Source organism: Neovison vison, chromosome 12, assembly GCF_020171115.1.
Source record: "Neovison vison isolate M4711 chromosome 12, ASM_NN_V1, whole genome shotgun sequence".
Taxonomy (NCBI): domain Eukaryota; kingdom Metazoa; phylum Chordata; class Mammalia; order Carnivora; family Mustelidae; genus Neogale; species Neogale vison.
Window position 1 is genome coordinate 105032649 of NC_058102.1, and position 12386 is coordinate 105045034.

General features: G+C 59.5%; 1 protein-coding gene across 3 annotated transcripts in view; it reads left to right on the forward strand.

Moving 5' to 3' along the window:
• The window catches only part of TSPAN11 (tetraspanin 11), a 66704-nt gene that overhangs the window by 49117 nt on the left and 5201 nt on the right, over positions 1–12386 (forward strand). For all 3 annotated transcript variants that reach the window (XM_044227823.1, XM_044227821.1, XM_044227822.1), the window contains exons 4-7: positions 2066–2140; positions 3036–3140; positions 5981–6139; positions 6468–6554. In XM_044227823.1, coding sequence (XP_044083758.1) covers positions 2066–2140; positions 3036–3140; positions 5981–6139; positions 6468–6554 — 426 coding nt within the window. The remainder of the gene's footprint in view (positions 1–2065; positions 2141–3035; positions 3141–5980; positions 6140–6467; positions 6555–12386) is intronic.

A 12386-nucleotide genomic window follows, 5' to 3' on the forward strand; every position in this document is an offset into this window, starting at 1 on the left:
TCAGAGCCACGTGTTCTCTTTGGGATGCCAGACCCGTGTCTCCCAGAGCCTGCAGGTGGCAGAGCCCAAGGCCCACCGAAGCCCACTGACGCTCCACCACCGTTCTTCAGGTTTCCAGACCTCCTCAGGCAGAGAGGGCCCGTCCACAGGCCTCTCGTCAGCCCCTGCCTGCTGACCTGCACAGCACCCCACACATTCCCTTGCCCCAGGCACACAGGGCCTTCCTTCTGCAGACCTCTCCTGGAGTTTGAGAAACCCCCGAGGCCCAGGAAATATGCCCTTGTGGGCCTGCAGCTTCCTCCCCCGTTTTTAGACCTCACCCCAGGTGCCCAGGAGATTGTAGACAGCCTGAGCCTCCATTCAGAGGCTGCACAGGGCTGACAAGGCTGCTGTGTCCCCCACTTCACCCCACCAGCCTTCTCCACAGCCTCACCTAGGGGTGGTCGGGGGTTGCCCAATCCTGGTGGGGGATGGACCAAGCTCGGACAGGCAGGCCAGAGGCCTTTCCTGGGGTGGCACAGAACCCGGGGCACATAGGGGAGGAGGTATCAGAGACCTCCTTTTGGACTCTTGCCTTAAGGGCAGGCCTGCCACCATCATTCAGAGCCTGGAATGCTTCCCTCACCCCAGGGGGTGGGCAGTTGTGAGCCTGAGAGATCGTGGGCTCGGTAAAATGGCGTGGGTGAGGCGCGCAGTTGACTTAACTTGACTTACCTTGCCCGTGGATGAAATGTTCTTCGTGAAAAGAAATACCCTCTCCTCCCTCTGTGTTTAAGTCCTGTCCATGCCTGGCTCTGTGCTGGGCTCTGGGAGATAGTCAGGCAAGGCCTCTGGGCCCGTGGACTCACATCACCCCCCAACTGGCCCGACAGCCCCTGCCCTGCCAGCTGTCTTCTGATCGCGTCCCCTCCTGCCGGCATCCCTTCCCCTACTTGGAGGAGCCCTGGAGTTTCAGGGATCCTTCAGAGACTGATTGTCTCCTGCAATCCAGGGATCCCAGTGACCATGGCCAGGCTGACGGGTGGTGCCTGGGGGAGAAGGGGGGGTCGCCAACTATTGTGCATGGGGCATGGGTCGCTGCTGGGCTGCCACAGAGGGCTCCCATTTGAAGCAGCAGCAGTGCTCCCCTGCCTCCTCCTCTCCCCCTCCCTTTGTCCCGTCTCTCCTGCCTGGAGCCCCTCCCTGTCCCCTCCTAGCCACATGGGCCTAAGACACATGTCTGACCTGTTGGCCAAGAACACCCCAGGATGGAACAGTGTCCCAGAGCCTCCTGCCTCGCAGAGACAGGAAAGTTCACAGCCGAAAGCAGAGCCAGGAAACCAGCCCACAGGCCAGGAAGCGTGCAGAGCAGCCCCGAGCCTGGACAAGGCCAGGCAGTGGTGGTGACCGGAATTTGAACCCACTGCAGGGCCATGAAGGGCCCAATACCTTTCCCCGGGCAGGTGCCTTTTGCAATTTCCTGAGCCTTGGCAGCTGCCCAGCCTCTTCTGCTCCCTCCACTTCCCTCTGCACTCTCCAGGCTTTGCACATGCTCTCCCCTCTGCCTGGCACATGCTTCCTGCCTTCTTCACCTGGAAGCTCCTCCTTAGAGATGCCATTCAGATATCACCTCCTCCAGGAAGCCTTTTTGACTGCCTTCCTCCACCTAGGACCGCCCATCTTTTCTGGGGCTTGCCCCTTTGTAACATTTGTAACACAGCATTATAATCACTTACTTATCTGTGCCCCCCACCGCCGACCCATAACTTTGAGGGCTATGACTGTTTTACTTAGGATATCCAGCACGTAGTGGGTGTTTAATGAGCACTGGATGGGTGGGTGGACTAAGGAACTGAAAGTAGACCAGTGGGTGAAGGGGTGAGTGGGGAGCTCCATGCCAGCAGCTGGGAAAGGCAAGTCTATCCAGAGCTGTTGGGAAGAGGAGGGAGATGGTATGGGTGATGGGGTCCCTGGCGGGTCACCCCACCCCCCCCTCACTGCTTGGGGGAGACATTTGTCATAGGGAGAACCATCTGCCTACTGGGGCCTGACCCTTGTGGTGACCACCTTCACTCCTTTCTCCTAGTATTTCTGCCTGTTGCTGGTGATCTTCCTGGTTGAGCTGGTGGCGGGGGTCCTGGCCCACCTGTACTACCAGAGGGTGAGTGCAAGTGTCCTGCTATGTTCCCCATCAGCACCCCCCCACCCTGGAGGCGACAGCATGGGGCAGGGTGAACAGGAATGGGGGTGCTAGGGCAGTGACACCCCAGGGGGATCTTGACTCCCGGTCCCCATCAGTCCTCGGCACATCAGGTCCTCCTTCTTGTCCCACTTCCGGCAATTCTCTGCCCCATCTGGGGATGCTGATGTGTTGAGCATGGGAATTAGAGAGTGGGGACACCCCTCGGGAGGTGGGGTGGCCCGTCTCCCCTCCAAAGCAGAGATAGAGGATGAAACCTGCTGTCAGGCATCCAAGGACCAAGGCTGGGGCCAGGGCTGCCTGCCAGACTATGAAGACCACCCCAAGCCTCGCCTACCTGCGTCGGTCAAGGACAAAGTGGCCTTCAGGTGCCCTTCCACTGGGTGCTATGAGTCAGGGGTTCAAGATCAAGATCATGACCGGGGGGAGACAGATGACCACACCGGTTATTTTAAGCCAGTACCCGTATAACCGATGGCTTCCCACAGGGTAACAACTGTAAATAGTTTGAGTATCCCCTCATGATCAAATGAAAAAAAGATTTTAAACTTCCCCCTCCCCGGGGCCCAGGATCATTGCCCTTCCACTGGTTTTGAGTTGGCCCCTCCCCAGCCCAGCTCTGCCCATCTCCTCTCTGGCCTTAGCATCAGGGCCCCAGCATATGCATCCTCTCTCCAGGAGCCCCGTGTCCCGTGCAATCTCCTATGGATGCTCCCGTTACATTGGGACCCCTCTGCCCTCACACCGCTCAGCATGCCCGGTGCTTGGGAATGAGCTGGCCAGGCTCGGGGGGGCCTGGGGGGCAAGACAGGCCTGAGTGATTCTGCTGATGCCGCCTTCCCTCTCCGCTCTCCAGCTCAGTGACGAACTAAAGCAGCACCTGGCCCGGACTCTGGCCGAGAACTACAGGCAGCCCGGAGCCGCGGACATCACAACGTCCGTCGACCGTCTCCAGCAGGACGTAAGCACCCGCCCCGCCAGCTTGAAGGCCGTGCGCACATGGGCCCAGATCCCCACTCTGTCTCTTCCTGTCTGTGACCCTGCGCCGGTTACTTACCTTCTCTGAGCTTTACTTGCCTCTAAGGTGCGGCCTCATAGGGCATGTTGGGCGTTCAGTACGATCACATCTGCAGAAGTCTGTACCGCCATGAAAAGTGTGTACTGAGCCCACACTCTGTCCTGATCCCTCCTGTGCCTGGCCCCTCACCGTAGCCCCCCGGCCCCACAGCCCCTCTTCACTGCTTCCTCCAAGCCCCACCTCTGCTGCCTTTCCCTGCTGGGCCCGTGTGGGCAGCCAGCTAGCTGTGCGAGGGGAAGGACCCTCCTCCTGCCCAGGAATCTGGGCTCCTTCCACTGCAGTACTGCCTGCTTCCTGGGAGCAGAGCCGAGGTCCCTCAGGTGGGATCTGTAACAGGCAGTCCGGCCGCTGTAAAAGCTTCCCAGTGGTGAGCTGCGGGGCAGAAAGGGGTTCTTTCCAAGAAGAGGCTCAGCAAATCTTTCCAGTGAGGCCCGGGGTCCTGCCAGGGATAGAGCAGGGCAGATGGAGCTCAGACCTTCTCTGGGCTGTAGGGTGGCCGCTAGCCGCGTGTGGCCGTGCACATTTAAATTTAATATAAACGTCACCTCCTCAGTCACTAGCCACACTCCCGTGCCCAATAACCTTTATACATGGTTAGTGGCACCAAATTGGACAGCACAGTAAAAGTAAAAGTAAAAGGCATTTCCATCATTGTAGAAAGTTCTTTGGGACAGTGTGGCTCCAGGATCCCGATGGTCTGGGGTCTGCAAACTTGAGGAAGCTCTACCTGCCCGCTCTGGTCCCCCTTCTCCCTGCCAACCCACCCCTAGCCTTAGCCTGCCACCTCTGTCACTACAGACCCCTCCCTGGGCCTGAGGCCTAGGTCTTTTTGCCAGGAATACCGGGGAAGTTGGCAGAGCAGAAGTTAGCGGGGCTCAGAGCGCTAGGGAATTTTAGTTTAGTGGGGGAGGCACCTGCCTCATGTCCCCAAGACTGGCTTAGCTCCCAGTAGGCTCTGCACAGAGGCATCTCTTGGGCTCTGCTCTAGTGGCTAGGGGCCCCCGTGGACACACAGGTACACCCACACCCACACCCACGTGCTCAGCCCACGCACACCCTGCTGGGCAGCCCTGTCCGAAGCTCAGTCTGCACTTGTGGGGGCTCCCTCATGAGAAACTGAGCCTGAATCTGCCCTCACGGCCTTCTGCCCGGAGCCCCACACACATTAGGCACGGGCAGCCAGCACTAGGCTAGGAGGCCCCTCAGAGTGGAGGAAAGAGCTGGGGAGGCCAACTGGGGGGACCAGGAAGGAGGGCCTGGGTTTGCTTCTGTGGGGAGGACAGGAGGGGCAGTCAGAGAGTGGAGAACAGCATGAGGAAGGGCACTGCTGGGGGCCAGCATCTGCCAATGCCCAGGGCCTCCATGGGCACCAGAACGTATGGCCCTCACCCCACACGTGCCAGCCACAGCCAGAACCAGGGGGCATGAGGGAACTTGGGCCCCAGCCTGCAGCCTAGGCCCCGAGGAGACAGCCCCGAGAAGGCGGTGGCCTGAGGCCAGGGCCAGCATCTGGGCTGTGGGCTGCGCCCCGCTATGTCCCATGGCGCCCACACACCTGTATTCAGGATAGGAGCATCACAAGGGGGAGTCTCTTCCTGACGGCTCAGCCCTGCAGGGCTGTCTTCTCTGGGCTTCCCAGAACCACCTCTCCTGGCCCTCACACAACCCGGCGTGGGGGTACATCGTTAGCCCCATTGACAGGTGACAAAAAGGAAGCCCAGAGAGGCTGAGTCACCTGTGCAGGGGACACGCAGAAGTATAATCCCGCATGACTTCCGGCACCCCCTGCCGTTCCTGGCTCTGTGTGCCCTTCCGTCCTGCCTGACTGCTCGGGGCTCCTCCTCTTCCTTGTGCCCTTCCAGGCCCATGAGCAGAGCCGCTCACCCCTCCTCCTTGGATCTACTCAGCCGCCGTCTCCCCAGGTCTCTCCTAGTAAGCCACCAAGACGGGTCAGAAAGCCGGGAACCGCATGGTTCACGTGAGCCCCAGCCAGCCTCACTCCTGGCACACAGTAGCTGCCTCGCACATGCTTGGTAACTAAGGGTACCTCTCACCCTGCCTGCTGCCCACACACCAGAGATGGCCTCAACACAGCTGGCTCTGTGGCTCTCCACTCCTCCTCTCAGAAGGGCAAGAGAGAAGCAATGTCCTGTGTGTCACTGGAGTCCAGGAGGGCGCTTTCCTGCTCTGGAGCCCCCCGGCCAGCACTGACCTGCCCGCTTTGGGGCTCCGGGACCCTCTGTGTCCTTGCAGGTCTGAGGGCTCTGAGGCTTCAGGGTTTCAGTGAGGGTCCAGGAGCCTCTAGTGAGGCTGGGTTCCTGCCCCCTGGGTGACCAGGAGACCTTCCCTCCCGCCACACTATGGTCTTTGCCCTGCCCTGGGCTCTGCCCAAGAAGATACAGCCCCACTCTCTCAGGGACCCACCTGCTTCTACTCCCCACTCATCTACTCACAGACCCTCCCTGCCCTCAGAACCCCCGGCCTCATCTCCTTACAGGACTTGGGTGGCCAGAAGGGGTCTCGCAGCTGGCTTCTGTACCTGCAGGGACAGAAGGGCCCCAAAGAGACCTGCTCCTTGCTCAAAATAGACACAGGAAAACTCACAGGGAGAACAAAGAGGAGTTGGATTAACATTCAAATAATGCGTCCTGCGGCCCCGCCATGGAGGGGCCGGAGGGGCCCCATGTGCACGCTTTGCCCCCAGCCTCTGTCTCTCCTTCCAGTTCAAGTGCTGCGGGAGTAACAGCTCTGCCGACTGGCAGCACAGCGCCTACATCCTGTCTCAGGAGGCCGAGGGCCGCCGGGTGCCGGACAGCTGCTGCAAGACGGTGGTGACCCGCTGTGGCCAGCGGGCCCATCCCTCCAACATCTACAAGGTGGAGGTAAGCGCCCAAGGTCCCGGCCATCCAGGAACCCCCGCCCCCAACCCGCGAGGGACAGGGACATGGGGACTGGGGGCGCAGGACACACACACTGACCTTGAGGCAAGAAGAGGCCCTCAATGGTCTGCACAAAGCCCTGGGGAATTCTGAGACATCATGCAGGCCCCTGGGTCACCTGCAAAGCCTGTGGGCAACTGAAAGGCTGGACCAGACTATTTAAGCCTCTGGCCTGCCTTCAGCTGGGTGGACTGCAGTTCCCCTGCCAGCCCTCCCCTCGCCGGCCTCGCCGGCTTCTGGGCCACCTTTGTCACCTGCCCTTACTTTGCAGGGCGGCTGCATCACGAAGCTAGAACAGTTCCTGGCTGACCACCTGCTGCTCATGGGGGCGGTGGGCATCGGGGTGGCCTGTCTGCAGGTGAGCTTTGTGGTGGGGTGGACTTGGGACAGGGGGTTGTCTAGAAGATCTGGGAACCCCTCTCCCATTGGCGAGGATTGCAAATCACCTACTGTCTGCACACCCCTGTGCTGCCCTGCCCTCCCCTCCCCTCCTTCTCTCCCCACCTTTCCTCGGCAGCCAAGGGTGAATCACATAGTCACTCTGTTCCCCAGAAAAGATGAAGGAAAATGCCCGGGGGCCCTGGGGGCCCTCTTGAACTTATAAGAGACCTGGGAGGAGTGTGCATGCGTGTGAGCTCAGGTATGTGCTGCGCCGTGTGTGTGCACACGGGCATGTATGCATAGCCTGCTGGGGTGTGTGTGGGCCGCGGGCTGTCTGCATGCATCTCAGCGTATGTGGGGTTGTATGCATGGGTATGTGTATAGGTGTGCTTGTGCATGTGTGTGTATGTGCATGTACATGCACTCGTCTCTGTGTGTGTGTGCGCATGGATGTGTGCTAATGGATGTGTGCTCCCTGTGCACACCCAGGTCTCCACCCTGAGCTAGGCCTTCTGCTGTCTCAGGGCTCCATCTGGCCCCCCGCTAACCCACAGGATGTCGGTGGTGCTCTCGCAGTGGCTCCAGTCCAGGGTCCATAGAGGGGAGTCAGGAGGGGCACCCTGGGGTGGGGCAGATACAGGCAGCAAGAGCCCAGCCGGAGTTCCAGGCTGCCCGGCCCTTCCCGCTCCTTGGACCACAGGCACTGACCAGGGGACGGGTGAGAACAGTGGCTGGGGCATCAGAGGCCCTGGGGCCAACCCTGCCTCTGGTCCTGTGCCCCTCAGAGCCCTTACATCCCTGCCCCACCACGGCTTCCTCCACAAAATGGGGATCATATCCCCAACACATAAGGTCTAGATCCGAATGAGGTGATGAATGTGACCCACTCTCTGTGCCCGGCACACGTGAAGGCCTCCCCATAAGTGCACATGGCTATTGTCCAGCCATCTGCAGACCTCAGAGTGGTCTCAGGTACTTTCAGTCATCGGATCCCCACCGCATCCTGAGACCCCGCACCCAGCGAGTGTCCGCATTCTCCCATTTTACAGATCAGAAAGTTGAGACCCAGAGGAAAAACTTCCCAAGGGTGTCACATCCTGAACAGGCACCCAGGTCTCCTGGCTCTTGGTCTTTTGCTTTCCCCAGCTCCTTCCAGCCCCTCCCCCACCCCGCCCCAGCAGAGAGTTCCATGGAAAGCAAAGCTGGGGCTGTAGCAGCAGCTGGTGTGGAGAACCTGCCAGGGTGGGGCTCGTCCCAGATCACCACATGGCTTAGCCACGTCTGCCTGTGCGCCCCGGGGGATCTAGCAGCAGCCTCACCCCCGGGGCTCTACCCGCTGGAGGGGGGCACCCAGCAACCCGGGGCTGGTTATTCCATCTCTGGGCCTCAGGTCCTCGTTTGTAAAATGGGGCTAATTATCCCTAGTTTGGTGAGAGGATTAGCAATATATATGTAAATCACTTGGCTCATCGCTGAGCAGATAGCAGGTGTTCAATAAATGGTATCCATCATTATTTGATTCATTTCCACGTGGACACATTGTCTCTCGAAAAAGCCTTCTCAGAAAGTTGTTTCCTGCCACTCCAACCCCACTGGTTCGCAGGCAGGCCAGGAGCCCCGGGGGGACATCAGACGCCCCCTCTCTGCATTTCCCTAGCACAGGCCTTCTGAGCTGGGCAGTTGCCGCCGGGGCCTGAGGAAGGGCTGCTGTGTGCTCCAGCCCCTGGGTCCACTGAAGTTTCCAGAAACCTGCTGTCTGCTTCAGGTGTGTGGACCTGTGCAGCATGAACACTGACCAGGCCGGGGCCACATTCTCCACCCCTTTCTTCCAGACCTCTCTGGCCTTGGGAGCCTGTAGAAGCTGAGGACAGGGTCAGTGAGGCCCGGGTCAGGGAGGGATCTGCCAGTACCCCAAGCCTAAGGTCAAGGTGAAACAAGGGAGGAGGCAGATGCTGCCCAGGGGACCATCTTGTCGGGCAGGCTGCCGCGGGCCTGCAGAGGCTTCCTCCTCACACACACACCCCCATGAAATCTCGGTCCCCCTCAGCTCGCTGTCCCTCAGAAGGAGCTTCCTCTGGCCTCCGCTGTGGGCCCCACCGTTGTCCAGCCTCTCCCCTCCTTCGGGCTCCTGCTGGCGCTATGGCAGCCAAGCCTCGGTTACAGCGCCCTCTGCTGGCCGATGCTGGAACTAAGCTCCCCAAGCCCAGGTTGGCCGCCAGCCTGGAGGAAGGGCTCAGGCCTGGCCTGGGCCCGGGCTCCCAATCCTCATGCACCAGAGCAGGCGCCAGGCGCCTTCCCCACCCATGCCCCCAGCCTGGTCCTTCCAAGACCCCCAAGGCTCAGGAGATAAGGCGGTGTCCTGCTTCCCTGGTCTCCAGGACCAGAGGAGACCTTGCTATGAAGTCAGAGGGCCTCCCCTCTTAGTATGTGACCTTGAGGAAGTCACATTCCCTCTCTGAGCCTCGGGTTCCTTTCCTATAAAACGGAGGAGGTAGACGTTTTCAAGCCTTCCGTGAAGAGGCAGTCTTTCCTGATCTGCCTAGGTGAGACATGGGGTGGAGCTGCTCAGGTTGAAGCAGGGGTTGGGCTCTAAGTTCCATGATTTCAGGTAAGGATGCCACCTCGGTGAGACTCATGTGCTGCAGTATTCTAGAAGGTCAAAGCACGTCTTGTAAATGGTGTGAATGCCAATCAGAAAATGCGACTGTTTGTTTGGGGTTTGGCCACGAGTGTCTTGTGGCCCCGTGGTTGTGTGGACAGACACTAATACTGGTGGCAGGCTGGAGGGACACAGGATCTCCACAGAGCCTCCGTGGCCGCAGGCTTCAACCTTGGCTGCACAAGGGGGCCACCTGGCAAGCTGGAACTGGCCAGGCTACACCGCAGCACCGTCAAATCACACCGTCTGGGGCTTTGGCACCCAGACGCCAGCATCCTGTAAAGCTCCCTGGTGGGTTCCGTGTGCACCCAGGCTGAGAACACTGGCCCGTGTGAGTGACAGGAGCCACGGAGCACCTGGAAGTCAGACGTGGGAGAGGTCAGGCGCCAGGAGAAGATGGCGCCATCACTGAAGTCCTTAAGCACCCGAAGGCAGATGGGGGGCGGGGGGAGCAAGGGGACGTTCCCAGGAGGGACCAGAGGACAGACAGGAGCCACAAGTAGAAGTTACAAGGAGACAGAGAGGAGAATTTGTTAACAATGAGAATTTTCTAGCAGCAGTCCCTGCGGAACACAAAGCTGTGTGCGGCTGCAGGTGCAGCAAAGCCGGGGGTCTGGCCAGGACACTGCAGCGGGGCGCCCTGTCCTTGGTAGGCGGCTCGTCCCTCCCACGCTGCAGCCAGACGTTCTGGGCATGCACCTGTTCCTTCCAGCAAGACCCTGCAGGGCCCCTCTGTCCACCCCAGGCTTGGGATTCAAGACTCGGGATTTTCAGACTGGAAAGGGATAACTGGGGCCTTGAGGGGCCTCCAAATCAGACTTTTCCTTCTAGGAGGTGCAGTGAGCCTTGGTCGTATGGGATCAGGCTCAGACTGTCTGGGATGAGGCAGAGAACGCTGGGCCCACCCTGTTCCTATGCCTCTGAAGACACCCAGCCCCTCACTGGCTCCCAGCCACACAGCCGCCAGCTTCCCTTCTTATGGGCAGACTACTCTGGCAGGGAAACTTCTGCCCTGAAAGGATGTAGCGGCTCAGCTCCCTTTCCTACCGCCCTGCTCACACACATACTCTGGAAGCCTCCACGCAGAGGCTGAAGGGAGAGCTGCTCTGTGCCCGGTGCCAGGCCTACAAGTGGGCAGGATGTGTCCCCTTCTTCCAGCAAGCTTTCACTCAAGGGAGGGGACACACAGAACATGGGTTGTCGCCTGCAGTCAGGGGTGCTGTGCAAGTGTGAGACTTGGTGTTTGGGGGAGCTCATAGGAGGCTATAACCTGTCATGGGCAGTCAGGGAAGGCTTCCTGGAGGAAGTGATAGTTAATTAAATCTTGAAGGAGTCTGACAGGAAGAATCAAGAGGAGGAAGAGCGGTAGCGTGAGGGAATTGGATTTGTAAAGCCCTGCTGGCTGCTGTGGGGGAAGAGCTTTATCCTGAGGGCTCAGGAGAGCCACTTTCTGGCCTCTCAGAGGCTCAGGGTGTGGGAGGGGAACCGTGATGTTGTTCCTATCATCTCGTTTTTAAAGAATCTCTCCAGGGTAGGCTGTCAACCAGTGAATAGTCTGGAGGCTTTCCTATTGATAAAGGGAGCTTTGAGGCTCAGAGAGGGATATAACTGTGCCCAAGTTCCCACAGCCCCAAAGAGAAACGACCCTACTCCCACCTAGGTTCCAGACTGGAACATGCCACAGAGCCAGGAAAATTCACAAGACAGCCAACATTGGGGTCTGCAAGTCATTAAAAGGAAAACTGAAAGATCATATTGGATTGGCTTCCTGGGACCTCCCTGGCCCTTCCTTGATGCTCTTGATAACAATCAGGTATTGGTCCAAAAACCTCAAAAGAACCTGAAAGCACACCCCCTCCCTGTTCAAATGGCCCCATCAGGGGACAAATGCTATACCTAGGCAGGCTGCCGGGAGAGGCAGCCGGGCACCATGCAGCCCTGCTCCCCCCGGCTGGGTCACAACCCCCCAGCCAGTCCCCACCCTTCCTGCCTCTGCGCTCAACTTGTCCTACATTTTCTCTGCTCATCCTGCTGGCCACCTGAAGCCCCTGGTGCAGGTTTCTGCATGCCCTACATCAGGCAGGAGACGCTGGGCCTCGCTCAGGAACCAGAGGGCATCCAGTACTCCTCTGGACGAATCAGGGTGCTTGTGTGTGTGCACGCGTGTGTTGATGGGTGCATCCTTGACCCCTCTGCATGTGTCGAGGGGGTGGGGGGATGTGGACACACACGATAAGATTGTGGCCCATACACCTCCCCGCTCATGTGCCTTCCCTGGGAGGAAGCTCCACTCCCCCAGGCCCCTGGCATGGACCATACACCATAGTCGATGAGGCCACACGTCTGTGCTGGGCCAACTCTTCCCATATGGCCTCCCTCTCAGCAAGAACCAGAAAGATCCAGGTAACCGCACAGATTAGCCATCAAAGTACAAGGTGGGGACAGGGAAGAGGGTGTGCCTCACGACACCTGGGTGGCCTGGCTGTGATGGCCCCTGCCAAAGCCTGTGGGAGAGGAGACGACCTGGCGGGCTGCCTTCAGCTTGGGGCCCCGAGTCTAGATGTGGATCAGCACAGCTCTGAGTGCCGAGTCTGCACGCTGTGCTCGCGGGGCCCCACCATCCTCCCAGGCAGGCATGGAGAGTGCGGGAGAAGGGGCGAGAAGCAGCGCTCCTCTTGGGCCCTTTCCTTAAGCCAGCCTTGCAAGGAGGAGCCAGATGCCTGCGGACACCTCGGCGGCTCCACCAGCCTCCCCTTCTCCCACTGGTCAGAGCTCCGGGCGCACCCAGATGTGCTCTGGCAAGATCCGGTCAGCAGCAGCTATTGGAAACATTTGGGAGCAATGGGGGCATGTACCCCGTCTCTAGGGAAGTCCACCTTTGCCCTCGCGCCACAGGAGAGTCACGGGGCTGCCCTCATGGCACCTCCGCCCTGTGTGCAGGGAGTCGAGATCCAATGGCATCACTGTCACAGCAAGACCACCGTCATGAGCCTCCTGGGTCTGACACAGCCCCAGCTTCTTGTCCTGCCTGTTAGAGATCAGCAAAGTGAGGCCCTGCAGGGGGACGGTGACTTTCCTGGACTATCCCGCTTTGGGCAGGACGCTCTCGTGCCTCCTTGTTCAGCTAGCAGATGTGACCAGGGGCTGTCG